Source organism: Tursiops truncatus, chromosome 3, assembly GCF_011762595.2.
Source record: "Tursiops truncatus isolate mTurTru1 chromosome 3, mTurTru1.mat.Y, whole genome shotgun sequence".
NCBI classification, from domain to species: domain Eukaryota; kingdom Metazoa; phylum Chordata; class Mammalia; order Artiodactyla; family Delphinidae; genus Tursiops; species Tursiops truncatus.
The window spans coordinates 163186991-163214689 of NC_047036.1; the positions used below are offsets into that span (position 1 = coordinate 163186991).

At 39.9% G+C, this 27699-nt stretch overlaps 1 protein-coding gene across 1 annotated transcript; it reads right to left on the bottom strand.

Moving 5' to 3' along the window:
• LOC101333055 (adhesion G protein-coupled receptor E2-like) lies at positions 1–27306 on the bottom strand. The gene is given in 12 exon segments (XM_073801967.1): positions 1–42; positions 5420–5530; positions 5614–5782; positions 6764–6840; positions 7204–7270; positions 16626–16867; positions 17142–17339; positions 20018–20193; positions 20371–20503; positions 20505–20611; positions 20801–20908; positions 27249–27306. Coding segments are annotated over 12 exon segments (1488 nt in total).
• Between the last annotated feature and the right edge of the window lie 393 nt (positions 27307–27699).

A 27699-nucleotide genomic window follows, 5' to 3' on the forward strand; every position in this document is an offset into this window, starting at 1 on the left:
CTAGAGGAGCCATCCTGTGACCATGAGGGTGAAAGCCACAGGCTAAAGAGAGTGTGGCCAGAAGTCACAACCATCCTGGTTCCCCAGTTGGTGTCCTTGTATGGCTGTACCAGCCCTGGATTGTTTATTTCTGGACATTCTGTTACACGAATAAGATGTACCTCTTGCTGGTACATGACATTGTCTTTTTTGGGGGGAGGCTGGGGGAAGGCAGGGATGGGTTTATTATGGCTGAATGCAGTCTCTAACTGGTACACTTAGTATATGGTCAATTTTTATAAATGCTTCGTGGGTAGTTGAAATCAATGTATTCTACATATATTCACTAGATGGAGCATATTATTTGTGTTTAAAAGTCTTTTACACATTTTAAAATATTGGTCTCTGTCTTAGCTCAGGCTGCTATAACAAAAATACTGTTGACTGGGTAACTAATAAACAACAGAAATTTATTTCTCACAGTCCTGGAGGCTGGAAGTCCAAGATCAAGGCTGGTAGATTTGACGTCTGGTGAGGGCCCACTTCCTGGTTCATAGATGGCCACACTCTCGCTGTGTCCTCATGTGGCAGAAGGGGGAGCAAGAGAGCTCTCTGGGGTCTCTATAAAAATAAGGGCACTGATCCCATTCATGAAGGCTACATCCCCATGACCTAGTTACCTCCCAAGGGCCCCACCTCTTAATACCATCCTCTTGGGGCTGAGGCTTCAGCATGTGAATTTTGGGGAGCTCAAACATACAGTCCTTAGCAGTTTCTGATCTATCATATACTGAGAAGCCTCTCAGTATATGATACTCTCCCACCATAAGTATGGATTACTGAATAAGTCTTGTAATTCTGTCAATTTTAAGTTTCATATATTTTGAAGAAATGGAATTAAATGAAAATATTTTTGACATTTTATAAGTTTCCAGATAATTGTTCCTTTTATTCTTATAGTGACCATCTTTCTCCCTAGCAATGAATATTCAACCATTCATCATCATACTAGCAAATAATTATTTAGTGCTTATTATTACTAGATAGTAGCTACTACCCTAAACTTCGTATCTTTTAGGTTATTTAGTCCTCACAGACTTTCAGGAAGGTACTGGTTATTATCCCCAATTCACAGATGAGGAAACTGAGGCCTGGAAAGTTGAGGTGAGTTTACAGAGGTATGTAAGGTAGTAAGTGACAGAGTCTGGCTCTTTCTACAGAGCTTCACCCCAGGGGGCCATTCTCCATTTTAACCTGTACTCACATGATTCTATTTTTGTGTTTTAAAGTTCTTTAATTGAGGCATAAATTAGGTAAAATTTCATAAGTTTTAGTGTATACCTTAATGAATTTTATATATGTCTATACCACCCACATCAAATATAAAATATTTTATCTCCCCAGAAGTTTCCCTTGGGCCCTACCCCAGTCAATAAGCCCCATCATCAGAGGTAACCAGTATTCTGACTTCTGTCACCATAAATCTGTTTTTCCTGTTCAGAGAAATAGAACCACACAGTATGTGGTTCTATTTCTTGTGTCTGGTGCCTGGTGTCTGGTGTTTTCACTTAATATAGTGCCCATGAAATTTATCTTCGTCACATTATCAGCAGTTTATTCTTTTTTTAATTAAATTTTATTTTTTTTACATCTATATTGGAGTATAATTGCTTTACAATGTTGTGTTAGATTCTACTGTATAACAAAGTGAATCAGCTATATGTATACATATATCCCCATATCCCCTCTCGCTTACGTCTCCCTCCCAGCCTCCCTATCCCACCCCTCTAGGTGGTCACAAAGCACCCAGCTGATCTCCCTGTGCTATGCAGCTGCTTCCCACTAGCTATCTATTTAACATTTGGTAGTATATATATGTCAATGCTACGCTCTCACTTCGTCCCAGCTTATGCTTCCCCCTCCCTGTGTCCACAAGTCCATTCTCTACATCTGTGTCTTTATTCCTGTCCTGCTCCTAGGTTCATCAGAACCTTTTTTTTTTTTCTTTTTAGATTCCATATGTATGTGTTACCATACAGTATTTGTTTGCTTTTTCTGACTTACTTCATTCTGTATGACAGACTGTAGATCCATCCCCCTCACTAAAAATAACTCAATTTCATTTCTTTTTACGGCTGAGTAAAATTCCATTGTGCATGTGTGCCACATCTTCTTTATCCATTCATCTGTTAATCAACACTTAGGTTGCTTCCATGTCCTGGCTATTGTAAACAGTACTGCAATGAACATTGTGGTACATGTCTCTTTTTGAATTATGGTTTTCTTGGGGTATATGCCCAGGAGTGGGATTGCTGGGTCGTATAGTAGTTCTATTTATAGTTTTTTAAGGAACCTCCATACTGTTCTCATAGTGGCTGTATCAATTTACATTGCCTCCAACAGAGGGTTCCCTTTTCTTCACACCCTCTCTAGCATTTATTGTTTGTAGATTTTTTGATAATGGCCAGTCTGACCGGTGTGAGGTGATACCTCATTGCAGTTTTGATTTGCATTTCTCTAATGATTAGTGATGTTGAGCATCCTTTCATGTGTTTATTGGCAATCTGTATATCTTCTTGGAGAAATGTCTATTTAGGTTTTCTGCCCATTTTTTGGATTGGGTTGTTTGTTTTTTTGATATTGAGCTGCATGACCTGCTTGTATATTTTGGAGATTAATCCTTTGTCTGTTGCTTCATTTGCAAATATTTTCTCCCATTCTGAGGTTGTCTCTTCGACTTGTTTATGGTTTCCTTTGCTGTGCAAGAGATTTTAAGTTTCATTAGGTCCTATTTGTTTGTTTTTATTTCCATTTCTTTAGGAGGTGGGTCAAAAAGGATCTTGCTGTGATTTATGTCATTGATTGTTCTGCCTATGTTTTCCTCTAAGAGTTTTAGAGTGTCTGCCCTTACATTTCAGGTCTTTAATCCATTTTGAGTTTATTTTTGTATATGGTGTTAGGGAGCGTTCTAATTTCATACTTTTACCTGTAGCTGTCCAGTTTTCCCAGTACCACATATTGAAGAGGCTGTCTTTTCTCCATTGTATATTCTTGCCTCCTTTACCAAAGGTAAGGTGACCATATGTGCGTGGGTTTATCTCTGGGGTTGCTATCCTTTTACACTGATCTATATTTCTGTTTCTGTGCTAGTACCATATTATCTTAATTACTGGGGCTTTGTAGTAGAGTCTGATGTCAGGGCGCTGATTCTGCCAGCTCCGTTTTTTTTTCCTTTCCCTCAAGATTGCTTTGGCTATTTGGGGTCTTTTGTGTCTCCATACAAATTGTGAAGCTTTTTGTTCTAGTTCTGGGGAAAATGCCATTGGTAGTTTGATAGGGATTGCATTGAATCTGTAGATTGCTTTGGGTGTATAGTCATCTTCACAATGTTGATTCTTCCAATCCAAGAACATGGTATATCTCTCCATCTGTTTGTATCATCCTTAATTTCTTTCTTCAGTGTCTTATAGTTTTCTGCATACAGGTCTTTTGCCTCCTTAGGTAGGTTTATCCTTAGGTATTTTATTCTTTTTGTTGCAGTGGTAAATGGAAGTGTTTCCTTAATTTCTCTTTCAGATTTTTCATCATTAGTGTATATGAATGCAAGAGATTTCTGTACATTAATTTTGTATCCTGCTACTTTACCAAATTCATTGATTAGCTCTAGCAGTTTTCTGGTGGCATCTTTAGGATTCTCTGTGTATAGTATCATGTTACTGCAAACAGTGACAGCTTTACTTCTTTTCCAATTTGGATTCCTTTTGTTTCTTTTTCCTCTCTGATTGCTGTGGCTAAAACCTCCAAAACTGTGTTGAATAATAGTAGTGACAGTGGGCAAGCTTGCCTTGTTCCTGATCTTAGAGGAAATGGTTTCAGTCTTTCACCATTGAGAACGATGTTGGCTATGGGTTTGTCATATATGGCTTTTATCTGTTGAGGTAGGTTCCCTCTATGCCTACTTTCTGTAGAGTTTTTATCATAAATGGGTGTTGGATTTTGTCAAAAGCTTTTTCTGCACCTACTGAGATGATCATATGGTTTTTATTCATCAATTTGATAATATGGTGTATCACATAGATTGATTTGCGTATATTGAAGAATCCTTGCATTCCTGGGATAAACCCCACTTGATCATGGTGTACAATCCTTTTAATGTGCTGTTGGATTCTGTTTGCTAGTATTTTGTTGAAGATTTTTGCATCTATGTTCATCAGTGATATTGTCCTGTAGTTTTCTTTTTTTCGTTAAATCTTTATCTGGTTTTGGTATCAGGGTGATGGTGGCCTCATAGAATGAGTTTGGGAATGTTCCTCCCTCTGCTATTTTTGGAAGAGTTTGAGAAGGATAGGTGTTAACTCTTCTCTAAATGTTTGATTGAATTCGCCTGTGAAGCCATATGGTTCTGGGCTTTGGTTTGTTGGAAGATTTTAATCACAGTTTCAATTTTATTACTTGTGATTGGTCTGTTCATATATTCCATTTCTTCCTGGTTCAGTCTTGGAAGGTTATACCTTTCTAAGAATTTGTCCATTTCTTCCAGGTTGTCCATTTTATTGGCATAAAGTTGCTTGTAGTAGTATCTTAGGATGCTTTGTATTTCTGCGGGGTCTGTTGTAACTTCTCCTTTTTCATTTCTAATTTTATTGATTTGAGTCCTCTCCCTCTTTTTCTTGATGAGTCTGGCTAATGGTTTATCAATTTTGTTTATCTTCTCAAAGAACCAGCTTTTAGTTTTATTCATCTTTGCTATTGTTTTCTTTGCTTCTATTTCATTTATTTCTGATCTGATCTTTATGATTTCTTTCCTTCTGCTAACTTTGGGTTTTGTTTGTTCTTCTTTCTCTAGTTCCTTTAGGTGTAAGGTTAGATTGTTTATTTGAGATTTTTCTTGTTTCTTGAGGTAGACTTGTATAGCTATAAACTTCCCTCTTAGAACTGCTTTTGCTGCATCCCATAGGTTTTGGATTGTCGTGTTTTCATTGTCATTTGTCTCTAGGTATTTTTTGATTTCCTCTTTGATTTCTTCAGTGATCTCCTGGTTATTTAGTAACGTATTGTTTAGCTTCCATGTGTTTGTGTTTTTTACGTTTTGTTCCCTGTTACTCATTTCTAATCTCATAGCGTTGTGGACAGAAAAGATGCTTGATATGATTTCAGTTTTCTTAAATTTACTGAGGCTTGATCTGTGACCCAAGATGTGATCTATCTTGGAGAATGTTCTGTGCACACTTGAGAAGAAAGTGTAATCTGCTGTTTTTGGTAGGAATGTCCTATAAACTTTCTTTCTTGATAGATGAATGTCTTGGGTGAGTCTAGATGTAAACCACTGTGAGCTATCATAGGGTATCACCTGCTTTATACCCAATTATTCAGCATGATAAGCATGTGCTGCTCAATGGATCTTTTAGTGAAGTGCTCTGGGAGCAGTACATGATCTTACCACACTGTGTTTAGAGGGATCCGACAAGGTCTTGCTGGAGAGTGTGTACTCCTCAGACTCGGCTTTGGTTTTCTTCATCCTTTTGAACCATGTCCTGTACTGCTCTTTGACCTGTAGATGCAAAACGTGGTCTGGGTCAGAACAGAGAGGAATGAGGATGGGAAGAGTTTTGAGTGGGAGTCAGACAGTGATACCTGATGGCTTAGGAGGCAGTACACCAGGAAGATGAAGACACCCAGCAGGCTGTTGATGATGGTGAAGAGGTAGGCCATGATGTGGGCAGCCGGTCCCACCTGCAGGATTCCCAGACACCATGTGCATCCCAAGAGGAAGAGCTGAGCTGTGGCTTTAAATGTCATCATCCTGGGTAGGAAGCGAAAGGAGGCTCGTGATGCACCCTGAGCAAAACAATCAAAGCCATTTCTTTTCTACACCATGGATGCCTCTGACTGAGTTGTGGCCACTCTGATATTTACTGTCAATGATTCTCGAAAAGAAATGCTTTTTCGATCCTGGATGGCATTTAGACTTGGACTGAAGTTCGTAGTGACACTTCATAATGTGGGTTTCAGTAATATGATGTTGCATGAATATCCCCAGTTTCAATCAACCGATATTACTGTGGATGTTCTGTACACCTGGCTGTGTGTTGGACCCTGTGCATTAAAAATAACAAGGGCAAGATTTTTGTTTTCACAAACCTTACAGTCTACTGGAAAGCCAAATACAAATGGTCAATGATTAATTTGTGAATATTAGGTACCTCTGTCCTTGGTCCCTCCAATGCTGTTCCTATCCTTTTCCTCTCTATGAACTGACCCAGAGCATGCTTTGCCCAGATGATTCATTCTTTGTAAACTTGAGGAAAGCAAAGCACATCCCTAGCCTCTTAGAAGATGTGATATGTGGCTAATGAACCTGATTTCATCAGGTAGCGCAGTGTGGTTGAGGGTAGCAGGAGGAGCTTAAATAAAGGTATGGGCAGGAAAGGGCATCCTGGGTTCTGGGTCAGGTATGTAATTTCCTAAGTGGTTTATAAGGATGTAAATGTTCTCAGGACCTTTCTCATAGAGCCATGGTAGTAATCCCTGTTTTTCAGAACAAAGTGAATTCTCTTTGTAGCTGAGGTAGTTTCATTTTTGGGTTATAGATGAATGGAATGTTTCCGGCTTGGGTGTCAGCAGAAGAACACTGTATCTGAACTTCCAAGGTGTGTGGCTGTACATCTTCCCTCAAGTCTGCTTAGAATTCCTGTGAATGTACATCAGGAGCTTGGAACCGTATGGCCTCACTCCCGGGTCATGCTTTTTATGAGGAGCAATGTGTACCTCTGACCCATCTCACCTAGTGATCCAGAGAGTGGACATCATCAGTGTTGAGAGCTTGTTTTTCACAATCCAGAAGGTTATCAGGAAATTAATCTGCAGAAACACCATAAGGCATATTGAATACATCCACACCTGCTAAATGTTCCTCCTGGCTCATCCAACACCTAAACCAGCAGGTAGGAAGGTTTTTTATTTCACTACAGTCATAGAACACCAGACCCAACACCCAGTAACTCAGTTTGCATGGGAATTTACATCTTTAAACACTGAAAGTCCCGTGTCTAAGGAAACAATCCTTCTTGGTTTTAAAGTGGAAATTTCTGCATCCTGGGCGTCCACTCATTCCTGAACAAACTGGAAAAACTGGTCACTCTGCCTATACTCCTCTTTACACCTCTGCTTTTGATTCATGCTCAACCAGATAGGAAGGATGCTCTGATGTCATCCATTACTCACAGAGAAGATGGTGCAGACAGGGCCAAGAAAGGTCCATATAAATCCTTTGTCTGTGTGGAGCCAGCATCTATGAGAGAGGTGGAAGGAGATTCAAGAATATATTGGCCTTACCAGTCCCCTCCACCAGGAAGTCTACACAAGCCACTGAACCAACATTACCCACTGGGGGCAGACAGCAAAAACAATGGGAACTACAAACCTGCAGCCTGCAAAAAGGAGACGCCAAACACAGTAAGTTAAACAAAATGAGAAGACAGAAATATGCAGCAGATGAAGGGACAGGGTGAAAACCCACCAGAGCAAACAAAAGAAGAGGAAATAGGCAGTCTACCTGAAAAAGAATTCAGAATCATGATACTAAAGATGATCCAAAATCTTGGAAATTGAATGGAGAAAATACAAGAAACGTTTAAAAAGGACTTAGAAGAAGTAAAGAGCAAACAAACAATGGTGAACAACACAATAATTAAACTTCTCTAGAAGGAACGATAGCAGAATAACTGAGGCAGAAGAATGGATAAGTGACCTGGAGATTAAATAGTGGAAATAACTACTGCAGAGCAGAATAAAGAAAAAAGAATGAAAAGAACTGAGGACAGTCTCAGAGACTTCCGGGACAACATTAAACGCACCAACATTCGAATTATAGGGGTCCCAGAAGCAGAAGAGAAAAAGAAAGGGGCTGAGAAAATATTTGAGCAGATTATAGTTGAAAACTTCCCTAACATGGAAAAGAAAAGAGTCAGTCAAGTCCAGGAAGTGCAGAGGGTCCCATACAGGAAAAATCCAAGGAGAAACACACCAAGACACATATTAATCAAACTATCAAAAATTAAATACAAAGAAAAATTATGAAAAGCAGAAAGGGAAAAGCAATAGATAAAAAAACAAGGGAATCCCCATAAGGTTAACAGCTGATCTTTCAGCAGAAACTCTGCAAGCCAGAAGGGAGTGGCAGGACATATTTAAAGTGATGAACGGGAAAAACCTACAACCAAGATTACTCTACCCAGCAAGGAACTCATTCAGATTAGACGGAGATATTAAAACCTTTCCAGACAAGCAAAAGCTAAGAGAATTCAGCATCACCAAAGCAGCTTTACAACAGCTGCTAAAGGAACTTCTCCAGGCAGGAAACACAAGAGAAGGAAAAGACCTACGAAAACAAACCCAAAACAATTAAGAAAATGGTAATAGGAACACACATATCAATAATTACCTTAAACATATATAAAATAAATGCTCCAACCAAAAGACATAGACTGGCTGAATGGTTACAAAAACAAGGCCTGTATATATGCTATCCACAGAGACCTGCTTCAGACTTAGGGACACATACAGACTGAAAGTGAGGGGATGGAAATAGATATTCCATGCAAATGGAAATCAAAAGAAAGCTGGAGTAGCAATTCTCACATCAGACAAAATTGACTTTAAAATAAAAACTATTACAACAGACAAAGATGGACACTACATAATGATCAAGGGATCAGTCCATGAAGAAGATATAACAATTGTAAATATTTATGCACCCAACACCAGAACACGTCAATACATAAGGCAAATGCTCACAGCCATAAAAGGAGAAATCGACAGTAACACAATCATATTAGTGGACTTTAAACCCCACTTTAACCAATAGAGATCATCCAAAATGAAAATAATAAGGAAACACAAGCTTTAAATGACACCTTAAACAAGATGAACTTAATTGATATTTATAGACATTCCACCCCAAAACAGCAGAGTACACTTTCTTCTCAAGTGCTCATGGAACATTCTATAGGACAGATCACATCTTGGGTCACAAATAAACCTTGGTAAATTTAAGAAAATTGAAATCGTTTCAACTATGTTTTCCGACCACAAAGCTATGAGACTAGATATCAATTAGAGGGGGAAAAAATGTAAAAAATCGAAACACAATGGATGCTAAAAAATATGCTGGGGCTTCCCTGGTGGTGCAGTGGTTGAGAGTCCGCCTGCCAATGCAGGGGACACGGGTCTGTGCCCCGGTCCAGGAAGATCCCACATGCCACGGAGTGGCTGGGCCCATGAGGCATGGCCGCTGATCCTGTGCATCTGGAGCCTGTGCTCCGCAACGGGAGAGGCCACAACAGTGAGAGGCCCATGTACCGCAAAAAAAAAAAATAATAATAATATATATATGTATATATATATATATATATACATATATATATGTATATATATATACACATATATATATGTATATATATATATGCTACTAAATAACCAAGATATCACTGAAGAAATCAAACAGGACATCAAAAATACGTAGAAAAAAATGACAATGAAAACATGACGACCCAAAACCTAAAGGATGCAGCAAAAGCAGTTCTAAGAGGGAAGTTTATAGCAATACAATCCTACCTCAAGAAACAAGAAAAATCTCAAATAAACAAACTAAACTTACACCTAAAGCAATTAGAGAAAGAAGAACAAACAAAACCCAAAGTTAGCAGAAGGAAAGAAATCATAAAGATCAGAGCAGAAATAAATGAAATAGAACAAAAAAAAAACCCAAAATAGCAAAGATCAATAAAACTAACAGCTTGTTCTTTAAGAAGATAAAGAAAATTGATCAAGCATTGCCAGACTCATCAAGAAAAAGAGGGAGAGGACTCAAATCAATAAAATTAGAAATGAAAAAGGAGAAGTTACAACAGACCCCGCAGAAATACAAAGCATCCTAAGATACTACTACAAGCAACTTTATGCCAATAAAATGGACAACCTGGAAGAAATGGACAAATTCTTAGAAATGCACAACCCTCCGAGACTGAACCAGGAATAAATAGAAAATATGAACAGACCAATCACAAGCACTGAAATTGAAACTGTGATTTAAAATCTTCCAACAAACAAAAGTCCAAGAACAGAAGGCTTCACAGGCGAATTCTATCAAACATTTAGAGAAGAGCTAACACCTATCTTTCTCAAACTCTTCCAAAATATAGCAGAGGGAGGAACACACCCAAACTCATTCTACGAGGCCACCATCACCCTGATACCAAAACCAGACAAAGGTGTCACAAAGAAAGGACTCTACAGGCCAATATCACTGATGAACATAGATGGAAAAATCCTCAACAAAATACTAGCAAACAGAATCCAACAGCCCATTAAAAGGATTGTACACCATGATCACGTGGGGTTTATCCCAGGAATGCAAGGATTTTTCTATATACGGAAATCAATCAATGTGATACACCATATTAACAAAATTAAGGATAAAAGCATATGGTCATCTCAATAGATGCAGAGAAAGCTTTCGAAAAAATTCAACACCCACTTATGATAAAACCCCTCCAGAAAGTAGGCATAGAGGGGACTTATCTCCACATAATAAAGACCATATATGACAAACCCACAGCCAACATCATCCTCAATGGTGAAAAACTGAAACCATTTCCACTAAGACCAGGAACAAGACAAGGTTGCCCACTCTCACCACTATTATTCAACATAGTTTTGGAAGTTTTAGCCACAGCAATCAAAGAAGAAAAAGAAATAAAAGGAATCCAAACAAGAAAAGAAGAAGTAAAGCTGTCACTGTTTGCAGATGACATGATACTATAGATATAGAATCCTAAAGATGCTACTAGAAAACTACCAGAGCTAATCAATGAATTTGGTAAAGTAGCAGGATACAAAACTAATGCACAGAAACCTCTGGCATTCCTATACACTAATGATGAAAAATATGAAAGTGAAATTAAGAAATCACTCCCTTTTACCATTGCAACAAAAAGAATAAAATACCTAGGAATAAACCTACTGAAGGAGATAAAATACCTGTATACAGAAAATTAAAAGACACTGATGAAAGAAATTAAAGATGATACAAACAGATGGAGAGATATACCATGTTCTTGGATCGGAAGAATCAACATTGTGAAAATGACTCTACTACCCAAAGCAATCTACACATTCAATGCAATCCCTATCAAACTACCACTGGCATTTTTCACAGAACTAGAACAAAAAATTTCACAATTTGTATGGAAACACAAAATACCCCGAATAGCCAAAACAATCTTGAGAAAGCAAAACGGAGCTGGAGGAATCAGGCTCCCTGACTTCAGACTATACTACAAAGCTACAGTAATCAAGACAATATGGTTCTGGCACAAAAACAGAAATATAAATCAATGGAACAGGATAGAAAGCCCAGAGATAAACCCACACACATATGGTCACCTTATCTTTGACAAGGGAGGCAAGAATATACAGTGGAGAAAAGACAGCTTCTTCAATAAGTGGTGCTGTGAAAACTGGACATCTACATGTAAAAGAATGAAATTAGAACACTCCCTAACACCATACACAAACATAAACTCAAAATGGATTAAAGACCTAAATGTAAGATCAGACACTGTCAAACTCTTAGAGGAAAACATAGGCAGAACAGTCTATGACATACATTACAGCAAGATCCTTTTTGACCCACCTCATAGAGAAATGGAAATAAAAACAAAAATAAACAAATGGGACCTAATGAAAGTTAAGAGCTTTGCACAGCAAAGGAAGCCATATACAAGGTGAAAAGACAACCCTCAGAATGGGAGAAAATATTTGCAAATGAAACAAGTGACAAATGATTAATCTCCAAAATTTACAAGCAGCTCATGCAGCTCAATATCAAAAAAACAAACAACCCAATCCAAAAATGGGCAGAAGACCTAAATAGACATTTCTCCAAAGAAGACATACAGATTTCCAACAAGCACATGAAAGACTGTTCAATATCATTAATCATTAGAGAAATGCAAATCAAAACTACATTGAGATATCATCTCACACCGCTCAGAATGGCCATCATCAAAAAATCTACAAACAATAAATGCTGGAGAGGGTGTGGTGAAAAGGGAACCCTCTCGCACTCTTGGTGGGAATGTAAATTGATACAGCCACTATGGAGAACAGTACGGAGGTTCCTTAAAAATCTAAAAATAGAACTACCATACGACCCAGCAATCCCACTCTTGGCCATATACCCTGAGAAAACCATAATTCAAAAAGACTAATGTACCACAATGTTCATTGCAGCTCTATTTACAATAGCCAGGACATGGAAGCAACCTAAGTGTCCATCGACAGATGACAGGATGAAAAAGATGTGGCACATATATACAATGGAATATTACTCAACCATAAAAAGAAACAAAAATGAGTTATTTTTAGTGAGGTGGATGGACCTTGAGTCTGTCATAGAGAGTGAAGTAAGTCAGAAAGAGAAAAACAAATACCATATGCTAACATATATATATGGAATCTAAAGAAGAAAAAATAATGGTTTTGACAAACCTAGGTGCAGGACAGGAATAACGATACAGACGTAGAGAATGGACTTGAGGACATGGGGTGTGGGAAATGTAAGTTGGGAGTAAGTTAGAGAGTAGCGCTGACATATACACACTACCAAATGTAAAATAGATAGCTACTGGGAAGCAGCCGCATAGCATAGGGTGATCAGCTCAGTGCTTTGTGCCCACGGAGAGGGGTGGGATATGGAGGATGGGAGGGAGACCCAAGAGGGAGGGGATATGGGGATATATGTATACATATAGCTGATTCACTTTGTTATACAGCAGAAACTAACACAACATTGTAAAGCAATTTTACTGTAATAAAGATGTTAAAAATAAAAGAATATATTGGCCTTTGTGGGTAAAGAATCGATAAATAAACATATCCCTCATCCTCCAAAGTATTTTTCTGCCTCCGTTATTAATAATAATAATAAATATTATTATTGCTTTTTTTGGTAAGAATATTTCTCATAAGAGCTACACCCTTAGCAATTTAAAATATACAACACAGTATTATTAGCTATAGGCACTATGCTCTGTATTAGAGCTCCTGAAGTTATTATTTTGCAGAATTGAAAGTTTGTGTATGCCCTTTATTTTGGTAAGGGACATGGCTGTATACTTATTCCCAATTTATCAGGCTGTATACATGAATTATGTGCAGCTTTTTACATGTACAGCAAAGTTAAAAAGTGGTTTTAAAAAAAGAAAAATTTTTTTAAAAACGTGTTTTAAGTTTTGGTCTTCAGATACACTGGCAGAAAAATATACATGTTTTAAAGAAAAAATGAATAGAGAAGTTAATTTATGGTTTATTGGAGCAATATTGAGTGTCTCCTCCTATATAAGGATTTGTACTTGGTTTTGAAGGCCCAGTTCTTGTTAAGATAGAGTGATGTCTGTCATCAGGGAGTTCCTAGCTAGGTGGGCACATCAACAATCAGAAAATAGAAACTATCAAAATGATGAAGTTTACAATCAAATATGAGGAGCTGTCTGAACATGTAGCTGGATCTATAACCTAGTCAGGGTTATAGGAGATTCAGATATTGGGAAGGATTCCCTGAGAGAATTGAATTGTGTTTATGCTGAGATATGGATGATGAGTAGGTGTAGATAGGATAAAAAAAATTGGGACAGCCAAGGAGAGAGAGAGTGAGAGAGTATGAGAGACAGAAACAACAGTAAACCTGACACTGCTATGGCAGGGTTCATGTGCATTATGTAATTTCTTCTTCATGACAACATAGGTAATCAAATGATCACAGGTCAGACATCTGAGGCATAAGGATACAGAGTCAGTAACTGAAGTTCACACTGATAGAAATGATCAAGTTGGTGTTTCATCCCAAGTAGGGAATTGTGAATGACTTGGGAGGTGTGAGGACCATGGAGAGGGTTAGCTGGATCCACCAGGAAGAACCTAAGAGAGAGCTGCTAAGGCAGGAGTTAGCAAACTGCAGCCTGTGGTCCACGTTGGGCTGCTGTCTGATTTTGGAAATGTGTTTTACTGAGTCACAGTCACATTCATTTCTTATAGCTTTTCTGTGGCTGCTTTTGAGCTACAAGGATAGAGGTGAGTCGTCACAACAGAGACCATATGACCCACAAAGCCAAAATATATACTATCTTGCCTTTCACAGAGAAAGTTTGCTGACTTTTTTGCTAAGATATCTAGGAAGGCCGGCATGCCAGGGCCCATCTGATGCAGGTTAACATTAATTTTTATCAGCATAGGACTTTGTTGTGGGTGACAGTCTGCACTTGCTCACATCTCTGCTACCGATAACCTGATTTAAAAATGGCAGGAGAGCTGAATAGACGTTTTCCAAAGAAGACATAGAGATGGCCAGCAGGAACATGAAAGAATGTTCAACATCACTAATGTTAGGGAAATGTAAATCAAAACCACAATGAGATGTCCCAGCACAGCTGTCAGAATGGCTCTTATCAAAAAGGCATGAAATAACAGTGAGGATGTGGAGAAAAGGGAACCCTTATATTACTGTTGGTAGGGATGTAAATTGGTGCAGCCACTATGGAAGACAGTATGGAGATCCTCAAAAAAAAAATTAAGAACAGAACTGCCATCTGATCCAGGTATCTCACGTCTAGATACTTATCCAAAGACTACAAAAACACTAACTCAAAATGATATATGGACCTTTATGTTCACTGCAGCATTATTTACAATAGATAAGATATGGAAGCAACCTAAGTGCCCATCAACGGATAAAGAAGGCATTGATACACACACACACACACACACACACACACACACACACACACACACAGCCACACCAGCAAAGGAGTACTACCCAGCCATAAAACTGATGAAATCTTGCCATTTGTGACAACATGGATGGACATTGGGGGTATTGTGCTAAGTGAAATAAGTCAGGTGGAGAAAGACAAATACAGTCTGATTTCGTACATATGTGGAATACAACAAACTATAAACAAACAAAAGAAATGAACAAACCAAACCAAACAAGCCTCCTCCCCCTGTAGATACAGAAAACAGAGTACTGGCTGTCACAGGGGAAGGGGCATGGTTGAGGGGAGGCAAAATGGGTAAAGTGGGTCAACTTTATGGTGATGGATGGAAACTCAATTTCTGGTGGTGAGCAAGTTGTGGGTATACAGAAGTAGAAATATAAAGTCGTATACATGAAACGTATATAGTGTTACAAAACAATGTTACTTCAATAAAAAATATATCTTAAAAAACTAAAGTGCTATGTTGGTTCTATGATGGCCATGGTCATGCTGGAGAAGATAAGTACAGTGGAGATTTGCTTTTTTTTTTTTTAAACATCTTTATTGGAGTATAATTGCTTTACAATGGTGTGTTAGTTTCTGCTTTACAACAAAATGAATCAGTTATACATATACATATGTTCCCATATCTCTTCCCTCTTGCATCTCCCTCCCTCCCACCCTCCCTATCCCACCCCTCCAGGCTGTCACAAAGCACCGAGCTGATCTCCCTGTGCTATGCGGCTGCTTCCCACTAGCTATCTACCTTACGTTTGTTAGTGTATATATGTCCATGCCTCTCTCTCGCTTTGTCACAGCTTACCCTTTCCCCTCCCCATATCCTCAAGTCCATTCTCTAGTAGGTCTGTGTCTTTATTCCTGCCTTACCCCTAGGTTCTTCATGACATTTTTTTTTCTTAAATTCCATATATATGTGTTAGCATACGGTATTTGTCTCTCTCTTTCTGACTTACTTCACTCTGTATGACAGACTCTATGTCTATCCACCTCATTACAAATAGCTCAATTTCGTTTCTTTTTATGGCTGAGTAATATTCCATTGTATATATGTGCCACATCTTCTTTATCCATTCATCCGATGATGGACACTTAGGTTGTTTCCATCTCTGGGCTATTGTAAATAGAGCTGCAATGAACATTTTGGTACATGACTCTTTTTGAATTATGGTTTTCTCAGGGTATATGCCCAGTAGTGGGATTGCTGAGTCATATGGTAGTTCTATTTGTAGTTTTTTAAGGAACCTCCATACTGTTCTCCACAGTGGCTGTATCAATTTACATTCCCACCAACAGTGCAAGAGGGTTCCCTTTTCTCCATACCCTCTCCAGCATTTATTGTTTCTAGATTTTTTGATGATGGCTATTCTGACTGGTGTGAGATGGTATCTCATTGTAGTTTTGATTTGCATTTCTCTAATGATTAATGATGTTGAGCATTCTTTCATGTGTTTGTTGGCAGTTTGTATATCTTCTTTGGAGAAATGTCTATTTAGGTCTTCTGCCCATTTTTGGATTGGGTTGTTTGTTCTTTTGTTCTTGAGCTGCATGAGCTGCTTATAAATTTTGGAGATTAATCCTTTGTCAGTTGCTTCATTTGCAAATATTTTCTCCCATTCTGACAGTTGTCTTTTGGTCTTGTTTATGGTTTCCTTTGCTGTGCAAAAGCTTTGAAGTTTCATTAGGTCCCATTTGTTTATTTTTGTTTTTATTTCCATTTCTCTAGGAGGTGGGTCAAAGAGGATCCTGCTGTCATTTATGTCATAGAGTGTCCTGCCTATGTTTTCCTCTAAGAGTTTGATAGTTTCTGGCCTTACCCGGGTGGGTGTTCCATAAAGATGGGGCCTGGATGCTGCAGAAATGACCACAATCACAGCCGGGACTCCGTAGCCCACTGGGAATGTAAGTTTCTTCATGAACTTGTTGACACTGGAGTAGTTGACCACTGTCAGGTTGTGTGCAGTGAGGAAGAGGTGCAGGCCCTCCAGCAGCATCCAGGTGAAGGAGGCCAGGTAGAGATAGTGCAAGGCACCTGCAATGATGGCACATAGCACCTGGGGAAGGAGGAAGGTGTAACCAGGAGGGAGTGTCAGGGTGTAGCATGACCCCAGGACCTCTTCTATACTTCATCACTGGGGAGAACTCTGACGTATATGGAGGAGTTGTCAATGGAGTGTCTTCTAATTGTGCCAATCAGTGTGAAATTGGCTACTTACATATCTAACTTTACCTGGAATGCCATTTTATTAAGGAGTCCAAGGCAGCATGGCTTCATGAACTCAGCATCCCCTGGGGCAGAGCAGGGGTATTTTGGGACAATTTAAGCACCTTGATCTCGGTTCTGTTGATGGCTATTAGGAAGAGCAGGTGGGCCAGGAAGAGGCAGAGTGAGAGCTGCAGGTGGAGCAAAGTGCTTGTGTTCTGGATGGCTTTGCACAGCAGGAAGGTGAGGGCTGCCAGGAGGAGGCACAGCAGAGAGAGGCTCAGCCCCACGTAGGTGATCACAGTCAGTGTGGGATCCTTCTCCTGGGACACATCAGAGAGGACATCACAGTCACCCTTTCCTGCTCTGGGGTAATGATGCTTCCACCATTTTTGTTTTTATTTTTAGGCATATAAAAACCAGGAATGGAGGAGCCAAGTAGATATGTGATGTTTATGGCTAACTTTCTACAGGTTCAGAATGTTAGAATTTTGTGGGATCTGATATGATTAATTCTGTCTCTGGAAGGATTGAGGGACAGGAGAGTCCTTAGTCAAGACCAAGCCCTGGAACTCACAAGGGTTTATTTTCCTTTAGACTTTTGGGCATGACTAAGCTTATGGGTCACCACAAGAGGTTCACATAGGCATGTAGTTCCATATTGAGCAAGCCTCCATCCCCATCATGTGATGGTGTGTGACATAGTCTGTACCTGGAGTCATGATGTCCAGGTATAAACCCTGACCCTGAACTCCACACACCTCATCCTGTAATAATTGTTCCTGACTCGTCACAAATCCTTACAGATTTAGAATTAAATCCTTGGTTAAAAGAGGAAAACTGATACATTTTGTTGACAGTTGTGGGTTAAAATTCATATTTTTCTGCCACTTTTTGGAATACATCCTAAAATCCCTGAGGACAAGGAAAAAAACCCTCACCAATTCCCTTTTAGTGTAAGTCAGGGAAGGAGAGAGATCGAGAGATGGAGAGAGGTGGAGAGAGAGAGACAAAGAGAGGAAAGGATGAAGGAGAAAATGAAGATTAAAACATTCAAAGTAGGTGCATCTGGATAAAGAGCAATTGAGTATTTTTAGCACAAATTTTATTTTGCAACATATCTCTATGTTTGATTTTGTTTAGGAATAAAATGTTTAAAAATAAATAATGAGGCCACCAGATGATTTTGATGAACTATAAATTTTGAGAATATTTGGTTTATTGAATAAAACTAATTTTCCTACTGTATTAAGAGCTCCCCCAAATCCATAAGAAATTTATCAACAAGACAGTGGAAAAATATACCAAGGATGTGAACAAATTGTTTCCAGAGACAGAAATACTAATAGCTCCTAAATGAAGATGTTACAGTCCATTAATAATAAAAAACACACACAGTTTTTCCTAGATACGATATTTACATCTTAGATGGGTAAACATCCAAAAATTTGCTAGTAAACTTGTGGTAATGGTGTGAGGAATCACAAACTTTTACATAATACCTGTGTCAGTGTCCACAGGTGCGACCTCAAGATGTTGAAATATGGAAATATCTACCAACATGCAATTATGAATTTGACCCAGTATCCATTCTAACTGCATATTCAAACATGAGATCAATGAGGTAAGTGTAAACAGTTGCAACATTATTTGTATTAGTAAGTGATCTAATAAAAACGCCCATTATGAGAGGCCTTGATATAGAATTTACAGCACATTCACACAACAGAATGTATTTGGCCAGAAAATAATGAAGAATCCTTTGACAACTCAAGAGAATAATCTATCAGCTGTGTGAAAAAAGGAGAGCCAAAGAAGAAATACATATACTATATTTATATGTGTAAAATATCTATTGAAATTTGCAGGAGAAATTAACAACTTTGGTTGTGGAAGCAAGAGGAACTAAGTGTCTGGAGCTAAGATTGAGATGGAGAATCTCCAGTGTTTCCTCTCTTGTTCCGTTGGAATTCAAAACTCAACTATCTGAACTCTTCAATAAACAGGAAGCAGTATATAAGTAAAAGTATGAATATTGTGGTATTTAGGGACATGGCTGTAGGAAACATGGACTCGGAGTATCGTTCAAACTTCTGGGGGCTCCTATGAGGTCTGACCATGGTGCTGTGATCATTTCCATGCTTACTTTCATGTGAGTGCCACCTTTATTTCAGTAAATTCCCCATTACTTGAGATCACCAGAGAGTATTTGGTTTTGGTGAACCAGAGAAAGTAAGCAGCTCACCTGGCCAGGTGAGGAGGCAAAGATTTCTCCTGACCCACCTGTACTCACTGGCTCCCTTGGCCCCGTCTGCTATCACCAAATCTTCCTTTATGCAGCCCCTGTGCGTCCCTGGTCTGAAGACCCCTGTGGTAAGCAGAATTCTAATTGGCAATCATATCCCATCCCCTGAGGTACACATAACCACTTCCAGGTTTGAAGTCAAATGCCAGTGTAGGTTCTGCTGTGAAGGGATTTGCAAATGGAATTCATGTCCCACATTAAGTGATGTTAAGAAAGTTTATCCTGCATGGGCTTGCCTTAATCATGTGAGCTTTTATTGGAGAAAAGATCCAAAGTTTGAGAGAGTTTTGATGTGAGGAATCTTCTCTTGCTGGCCTCCAGATAGGAACATTGATACACTGTGAGAGGGCCCAGGAGAGGTCCACATGAGAAGGAATGCAGGTAGCCCCTGAGAGCTAAACCTGGACCCCTGCTGACAGATAGGAGACAAGGAGACCTCAGTCCTACCATCACAAGGAACTGAATTGTACCCAGAATCAGAGGGTTAGAGGAGGACCCCAAGCCTCAGATGAGAATGCAGTCCAGGCTGACAGAATGATTTCAGCCTTGTAAGAACCTGAGCAGACAACCTAGCTATACCATGCCAGATTGCTGACCAGCAATAACTGTGAGATAATAATTTTTTCAGGTTTTACATATGTGGGAATTTGTTACACAGTGGTTGACATTGAATGCAGCCCTTCTCAGGGCTCTCACCTGCACATCGTATTGGGCCATGAGGACAGCAAAGCTGCTGAGGTGGGTGCATTGGAAGATGGTGCTGTTGTCTCTGGTGCTGGCCATCCTGCAGCCTTTGGCGGCCCAATGACCAATTCCATTCTGGCCACACTCCCAGAAAACACAGCATATCTTCTCCCTTGGCCCAGGGATCACTGACTTTAGGAACAGGAAATAGGTGTGAGATGGTGGTTCTGTAACTCAGAAATGCTGACCCAAATCTGGCTCATGAAGGGCTTTCCTGGGGATATTATGCACCCATGGGGGAGCCCCCTGAAGCCCAAGGCTGTGCCCAGGACACAGGGGTCTTCCACCCCACAGGTCCATCCCACCTGGACTCACATGTTGGAAGACAAAGGTGACTGGGGAGCTGAGGTTCTGGGTGTTATTGCTGGTGATAAAGGTGGATACAACATCTGACAGCAGGATGTGGGAGATTTCTTGCAGCAAACCCTTGTGTTTTGCTGCACAACCCATGCAGAACTGCCTGTTCTTCAGTATCCAGGACCAGGGGGACTTTATCCAACAACTTCCCTATCCCTGGGGTGGAGACAAGGCCCACCACAATAGTACCTGCAGGATAAGAGCAAGGTTGACATCTTGGGGGTGCCCAACATGACCCCTCCTTTAGATGGACTCTTTCCTTGTGGCCCCACCATAACCCGCAATTCCCTTTAAAGTTTAGTTTTCTGTTTGTCACTTCTTTGTGTATCTTTTCCCACTGTGAATCCTCAGGGACCGTTTCCCCGCCTCAACCATTACCTGAGTCATTAGATTCGTGCACTGTATCCCAGGTCAGCATCATCTGTGTCTGACTCTGAATCAAGGTGATATTCCTGTCTTCTTCCTCCAACACCTTCAGGGACAGTTCTAAGAGTTGTGGGGGTTATACAAGGAAGTTAGATTAGCAATTGTGCCTACAGTGGTAAACATAATACTATTATTTGTATATATAAGAAAATAAATGTTTTACTATATTATATAAATATGTAAATACTTTATATATTACATAACATATATTATATATAATGGTATTATTTGTTATAAGTAATAACATTTGGTACACATAATAATGGTATATCTGTATATCTTTTGAACCTACAAAGGATTACAATAGAACACTATAAGAAATTTATTCCACAACAAGTTAGGCAACCTAGGTGAAAAGGGGAAATTCCTAGAGACACACAAAATACCAAAAGTGACTTAAGAAAATGGAAAATCAGAATGATCTGGTAACAGGTAAGCAGGTTGAATCAGTATCCAAAACTTCCCCCAAAGAAAAGAACAGAACAGATGGCTTCTATGTTGAATTCTCCCAGCCATTCATGGAAGAATTAACACTAATCCTTTGTAAACCTCTCCATAGAATAGAAAAGAAAGGAACACTACCTAAATATTCTATGAGACCATCATTACCCTATAAATAAAATAAGATAAAGACATCACAAAAACCCCATAGACCAATATCCATTATGAACATGGATACACAAATAGTCAATAAAATATTAGGAAAAATTTTATCCAAGGAAACTCAAGACACATATTGAAAACTACAAAAGATTGTTGAAAGAAATTAGAAACCCTAAATATATCATAAGACATCCTATGTTCATAGACTGGAGAGTTCATATTGTTAAGGTTCATATTGTTAAGATGGCAGTAGTCCCCAAAGTGGTCTACAGATTCAGTGCAAGCCATATCAAAATTCTGACATCATTAAATTAATTTTTTGGGAGAAATGGAAAGCTCATCCTAAAATTCATAGGGAATTACGAGTGGCCTGGCTATGCAAAGCAATCTTGAAAATGAAAAACAAATTCGGAGGAGTTACAATTCCTCACTTCAAAACTTACTACCAACCTATGTTCCAGCCACTCTGGGGTCCATGTGTTTGTGGTCAGCATACAGTTAACTTCTTCCACCTGGTGGGAGTTTTATTATCAGGAAAACAACTCAAAGATACAGCTCAGATTATTATATATACCCTTGAGGAGGAACTCAAGTCCTTGGCTTTGTTTTCTGGCTAAACTATTATTATTTTGTCTTGCTTGACCCTTTTCCTTTCTTTCAGCATTCTCCCCCTTCTCTTATTAAATTTGCTCTTTGGAACTCCGGGAAGGCCTAGGAGGCTAAAGATTTTCTACAATATAAACATCAGGTGGGGGATACAGGGGTCTTTCCCCTGTAAAGTCCCCACAGGTTCTGCTTGGTTTGATATGGACTGAATATTAGATGATACCAAAATAGTCTCAACTTTTGAAGCGTGGTATTGGTATTATGGTTACACGGGACAATGTCCTGATTCTGGATGATTCATGCTGAAATATTTAATGGTGAAGTGTCATGATATTTTCAACTTTCAAATGGTTCAGAAAAAAATTATACATCTACATGCAGTCAGTTCTGCTATAATGCTTGTTTGAAAACATGATATTTTTCTGGGTATTGATAAATTTGGAAACAATTTGAACATAATGTAAATTTCATGTTTGCTTATGTGCAATTTCATCAGCAAGGCACACAAGAGAAACAGGAGTTAACTGCAGAAAACTGCACCCAGGTGAACCTAGCTGCTCAGAAATACACAAAACACATGCGCACAGCTCAAGACACTGCCAGCTCATTCAGTGCCTCTCAGGTGTTATGAAGGATCCCAATATCCATCTGGGTTCTGACTTTCTGTCTAATTTTAGGTAACTCTCCCTCCTCCTCTTCATTATAACTCACAAGTGTCAATCCTTCTGATGATCACTTCTACAAGCAAAGGACAGGCCTCTTTCAAGGTAAAGTGCTCTGTTTCTTGTAGTGCTTTTGTATTTCTTAATCATTCAATATATGTAAGATGCTGTTTTATTAGATTCCTTTTTTTTTAAATGTCAGTGACAAGTTTTGAGAGTTGAACCCCACCCAATCCCATTTTTCCCATAAGCCCTGTGGTTTTCACTGTGTGATTATGCACAATATTGGTTAGGAACACCTACGAAAAAATCTTGTTTAAAAGCAAACTTCCCTGGAGGGGGCAAGTTCCAGCCCACTGGCTGAAACTCATTATGTTCAACCACGTGACCTTCTGCCCTGTTGTCACTCAGGGAAAGGGGGTGGGTTCTCATGAACTGTCCAATCAGGGGCGCAGCACGAGAAGGTGGGTGGGGCAACACTTAGCCGACCACTTAAAGGCTCCTGTAGGTGCTCAGCGTCAAGTTTCATCTGCTCTCGCGGGTGCCAGGTGTGTCTTTGTAGCGTATATGATGCTGTGAACTACAGAGGCGGCAGGAGTGGAACGGAGGACCCCAGGGGGACCCCAGAAGCCAGGAAATGGTGAGTTGAGGGGCCAGGTGTCCCAGGACAGGGAGGAGGGGTTGAGTCGGAACCTGCCACTGTGGGACCCGGACCCTGCTGCGGTCAACTCCGGAGTCTGCAGACCGAAGTCCGCCCGGGGCTCAGCTCAGACCTAAGCCCCCTCCAGCTCTCAGCGCGGGGGCTGGGCCAGCAGCCGAGACTTCGGGCGTCCTGTCCTATCACTCACTGTGCGTGGTGACTTTGGCCCCGGAGCCTCTCTGGGCAGCTCTGCACCCGCAACCCGTCTCTCCTCAGATTGTACATTGACCTCGGGTAGAGTCTTCAGACTCTGTGTCTGGTCTTTAAGTGTGGGTGGAGCTTTTGTCTGTGGGGACCCCCGTGCCAGTTTTCTCCCCAAGAGGACCCGTTTTCTCCTGAGTTTTCCAAATGTTTGGGGAAGCAGAGTCTCAAATCCACGAACCTGTCGCCCCAGCCTAGCTCTTCCTAGGGCTGGCATTAAATCCATAAATTCCAGGTCCCTCCCCGCCTTCCCAAAGCCAACTGCGTCTCTAATTCACAGTATCATTATCAACTATTTGTCCTGCGTGGTGCATGTCAAACAGACGCCGTATTTTTCTTTCCAGGGCAGAAAATTTATGTGTTCATTTATTTAATAATAAAATCAGGGCTTCCCTGGTGGCGCAGTGGTTGGGAGTCCGCCTGCCGATGCAGGGGACGCGGGTTCGTGCCCCGGTCTGGGAAGATCCCCCGTGCCGCGGAGCGGCTGTGCCCGTGAGCCATGGCCGCTGAACCTGCGCGTCCGGAGCCTGTTGCTCCGCAACGGGAGAGGCCACAACAGTGAGAGGCCCGCGTACCGCAAAACAAACAAACAAAACAAAATAATAAAATCAATAGTATTATTAATGGAAATAAAAATTATTTAATGCTCACCATATATCAGGGACTGTGCAAACACCTTACACAGATCTCATTTAATCCTAACATGCAATAAATATTAAGCTCACTTTTTAGAAGCAAACATTGAAGGATCCAAGAAGTTAAATCCTTACACAGGGTCCCACAGCCCCTCTTTGGCAGAGGGGGATGCAGAATTTTGTCATTTTCCCACAGCCAATGAGTGGCTCATGTTTAAAGGTGTAGTTTTTGGTTTTCCTCTCTTTACCATGAGAGGAAAGCAGAGAATAATCACCTGTATCTAGGCTGTGTGAAACCCTTGGGTGTCTCCCCCCAGAGTCTTTCCTGGGCACAGACATCCTGTATCCTATGGGAAGCCCGGGGGTGTAGCTACCCCCTGAGAAATGTTCCTGCTCCTCCATGGGTTTGTCACCCTAAAAAGTTTTATTCACTTTTTAGTCACCGTTTTACAGTAATTGTAAACTAAAGAAAGAGGTGAATTTCAGAAAAGTATAATATAACATTAGTACATTGCCTGTGTTAAAATTTGTTTCCCTTTCTTCCTGCCCTTAGCGGGTGTTTCTGAAGTCTTTTGCTTACTTTTGGGTGCTTTCGAATGTATCAGTAATTCCAGGGCTTAGGCTTGCAGAGCAGAAGTGCTCAAGTATGATTGTTTACAAAAGTTTCTTGTCATGGAAATAATAACCAGCATCATTATTTTCTGGAGTCAATAGATACTCGTGGCTTTTCTTGTTGAGCTGGCAGAATGCCTTACAATCTTCATTTTTTTTTTCCTTCTTCATTTTTCATGAAGTGTTGTGTTGCTGTCTTTGCATTTGAAGAAACAGTCACCTCCTCCAGTTTTTACTGACTGGCTTTGGGAGAGAAACACCCTCACCATTCAACCCAGATGGATATTCTGAGCTTCTCTCAGGCTTTTTCTGTGGATGCCCACTTCATGCCTCTTGTTCCCTCTTTTGGACAGAATTCTTAAGATTCTATGCCTTTCCTTGATCCCTCACATCCAGGCTGGATGCTGTGTTTGCTTCCCCTGAAATGCTCAAGTCTGTGTGTCTTCCCAATCCCACCTAGTCATGTGTGTGCTTATGAGCTACATGTGTGTGCTTACTGTGCAGTCTTGCGCTCCTCACCTGGGGGTCATGTGAGGAGCCAGACATAGGGTGGGGGTTGACGTATATGGAGCATTGGGTGTGCCCATGTCCAGTTGGAAGTGTCTGCAGGCAGAGTATCCCAAGCAGCTGGTGTGCAAGGCTCCTGATGGATTCAGTGAGCAATTAGTAGGGTGTGCAGCCCTTTTTTGGACTTCCAAGCCCTGGTTGGTGTGAGTCCTCATGACTTCCTGGTACCAGCCTTCCAGCCACTCATCCATGCTGACCCCCTTAGTATTCTTATTTATTTATTTATTTATTTTTGGCTGTGTTGGGTCTTCTTTGCTGCATGCGGGCTTTCTCTAGTTGCGGTGAGTGGGGGCTACTCTCAGTTGCAGTGCATGAGCTTCTCATTGCGGTGGCTTCTCTTGCTGCGGAGCACTGGCTCTAGGGCACGTGGACTTCAGCAGTTGTGGCTCACGGGCTCTAGAGCGCAGGCTTAGTAGTTCTGGCGCATGGGCTTAGCTGCTCCATGACTTGTAGGATCTTCCCGGACCAGGGCTCGAACCCATGTCCCCTGCATTGGCAGGCGGATTCTTAACCACTGCGCCACCAGGGAAGCCCAGTTTTGTTTTGTTTTGTTTTTTAATCTACTGTGACAGGTTTTTTTGGTTTCACTTATTGTATTTAGACCACTGATGTTTAAAGTGATTATTGATATAGCTGGATTAATATCTACCATATTTTAACATTTTTTATTTGTTGCCCTTGTTCTTTGTTTCTTTTTTGTCTTCCACTTCTCTTCTGTCTTCTCTACCTTTTAGGGGATATTTTACTTGATTCCATTTTTTCTCTTCTCTTAACATATCATTATAACTTTTTTTTTTTTTTTACATTTTTGGTCATTGCCCTTGAGTTTGTAGTATACATTTACAACTAATCCAACTCCTCTCTGAAGTAACACCATAGCATTTCACTGGATGTGAAAATTCTCTCCCTTGCCCCTTGTAACATTTCTGTCATTCATTTCACTCATCCAAAAGCTATAATTACTGAATATGTTGCTGCTATTATTATTATCAACAAAATGTCAGATTAATTAAGAATAACAAAAACAAATGATTTTATTATTACCTTCATTTTTTCCTTCTCTAACACTTAACCTTTATCATTTACCTTCTTCCTGATGAATTTCTTTTAACTTTTTTTTTGCAAAGCAGGGATATTGGTGACAAATTCCCTCCATTTTTTTGGAAGTCTTTATTTCTCCCTCACTTGAAAGATAATTTGCTTGACACAAAATTCTAGTTGGGTGGTTTCTCTTTCAACTCTGTGTTTCACAAAACTGTCTTTCTGCTTGCATGGTTTCTGAAAAGTCCAATTTACTTCTTATCCTTGTTTCTCTGTAGCTAAGGTTTTTTTTTTCCCTGACTTCTTTCAAGATTTTTTTTGTTTTTGATTTTTCTTGAGTTTGAATATATATTTCTAGGTGTGCATTTTTAGGGTTTTTATCCTGTTTGGTGACCTCTGAGCTGCCTACATCTGTATTTTGGTATCCATTATTAATTTGGGGGAAAATCTCATTATTTTATGTATCCTGTTTATTTCTTCTCCTTCATGTATTCCCATGTTGTATATGTTACACCTTTTTTAATTGTCCCAAAGCTCTTGGATTTCTGTTCTGTCTTTTTACCCTTTTCTTATCTTTGCATTTCAGTTCAGAAGGTTCTAGTGACAGCTCCTCAAGGTTGCCGATTCTTTTTTCTCACACATTTCCACTGTAATGATAAGGTCCCCCCAAAAAGGAATTCTTTACTTTTGTTCTGTTCTTTTGCTTTTTTAAAAAAAATTTCTTTGATTTCCCTTTGGTTCTTTTTTAGAGTTTCCAGCTCTGCACATGTTACCTATCTGTTCTTGCAGGTCATCCATTATTTCCATTAGCGCACTTAGCATATGAATCATGGTTGCTTTAAATTACTGGTCTGATAATTCCAGCATATCTGCTATATCCGAATCAGGTTCTTTTGCTTGTCCTAATCCCAGAGATGTGTTGGGGTGGTTTTTTTTTCTCTCTCCCCACTTTTTGTTATTTTTTTAGGAGATGTGTTTTTTAAGTCTTTTATTGTGCCTTTTAATCTTTTGTTGAATACCAGACATGACGTACCATGAAAAGGAACTGAGGTTTTTAGGCCTGTAGTATGAGATTTTAGGTTTATCTGACTAGGGTTTGGACTTATTATTTGCCGTGGCTGTCAGAGGCTAAAATATCTTCAGGTGTCCTTGCTTTTGTCTCCCATGTCATCTTTAGGAGTACTATAGAGACTTGTAAATGAGTTCTGAAACATACGGTTCTGT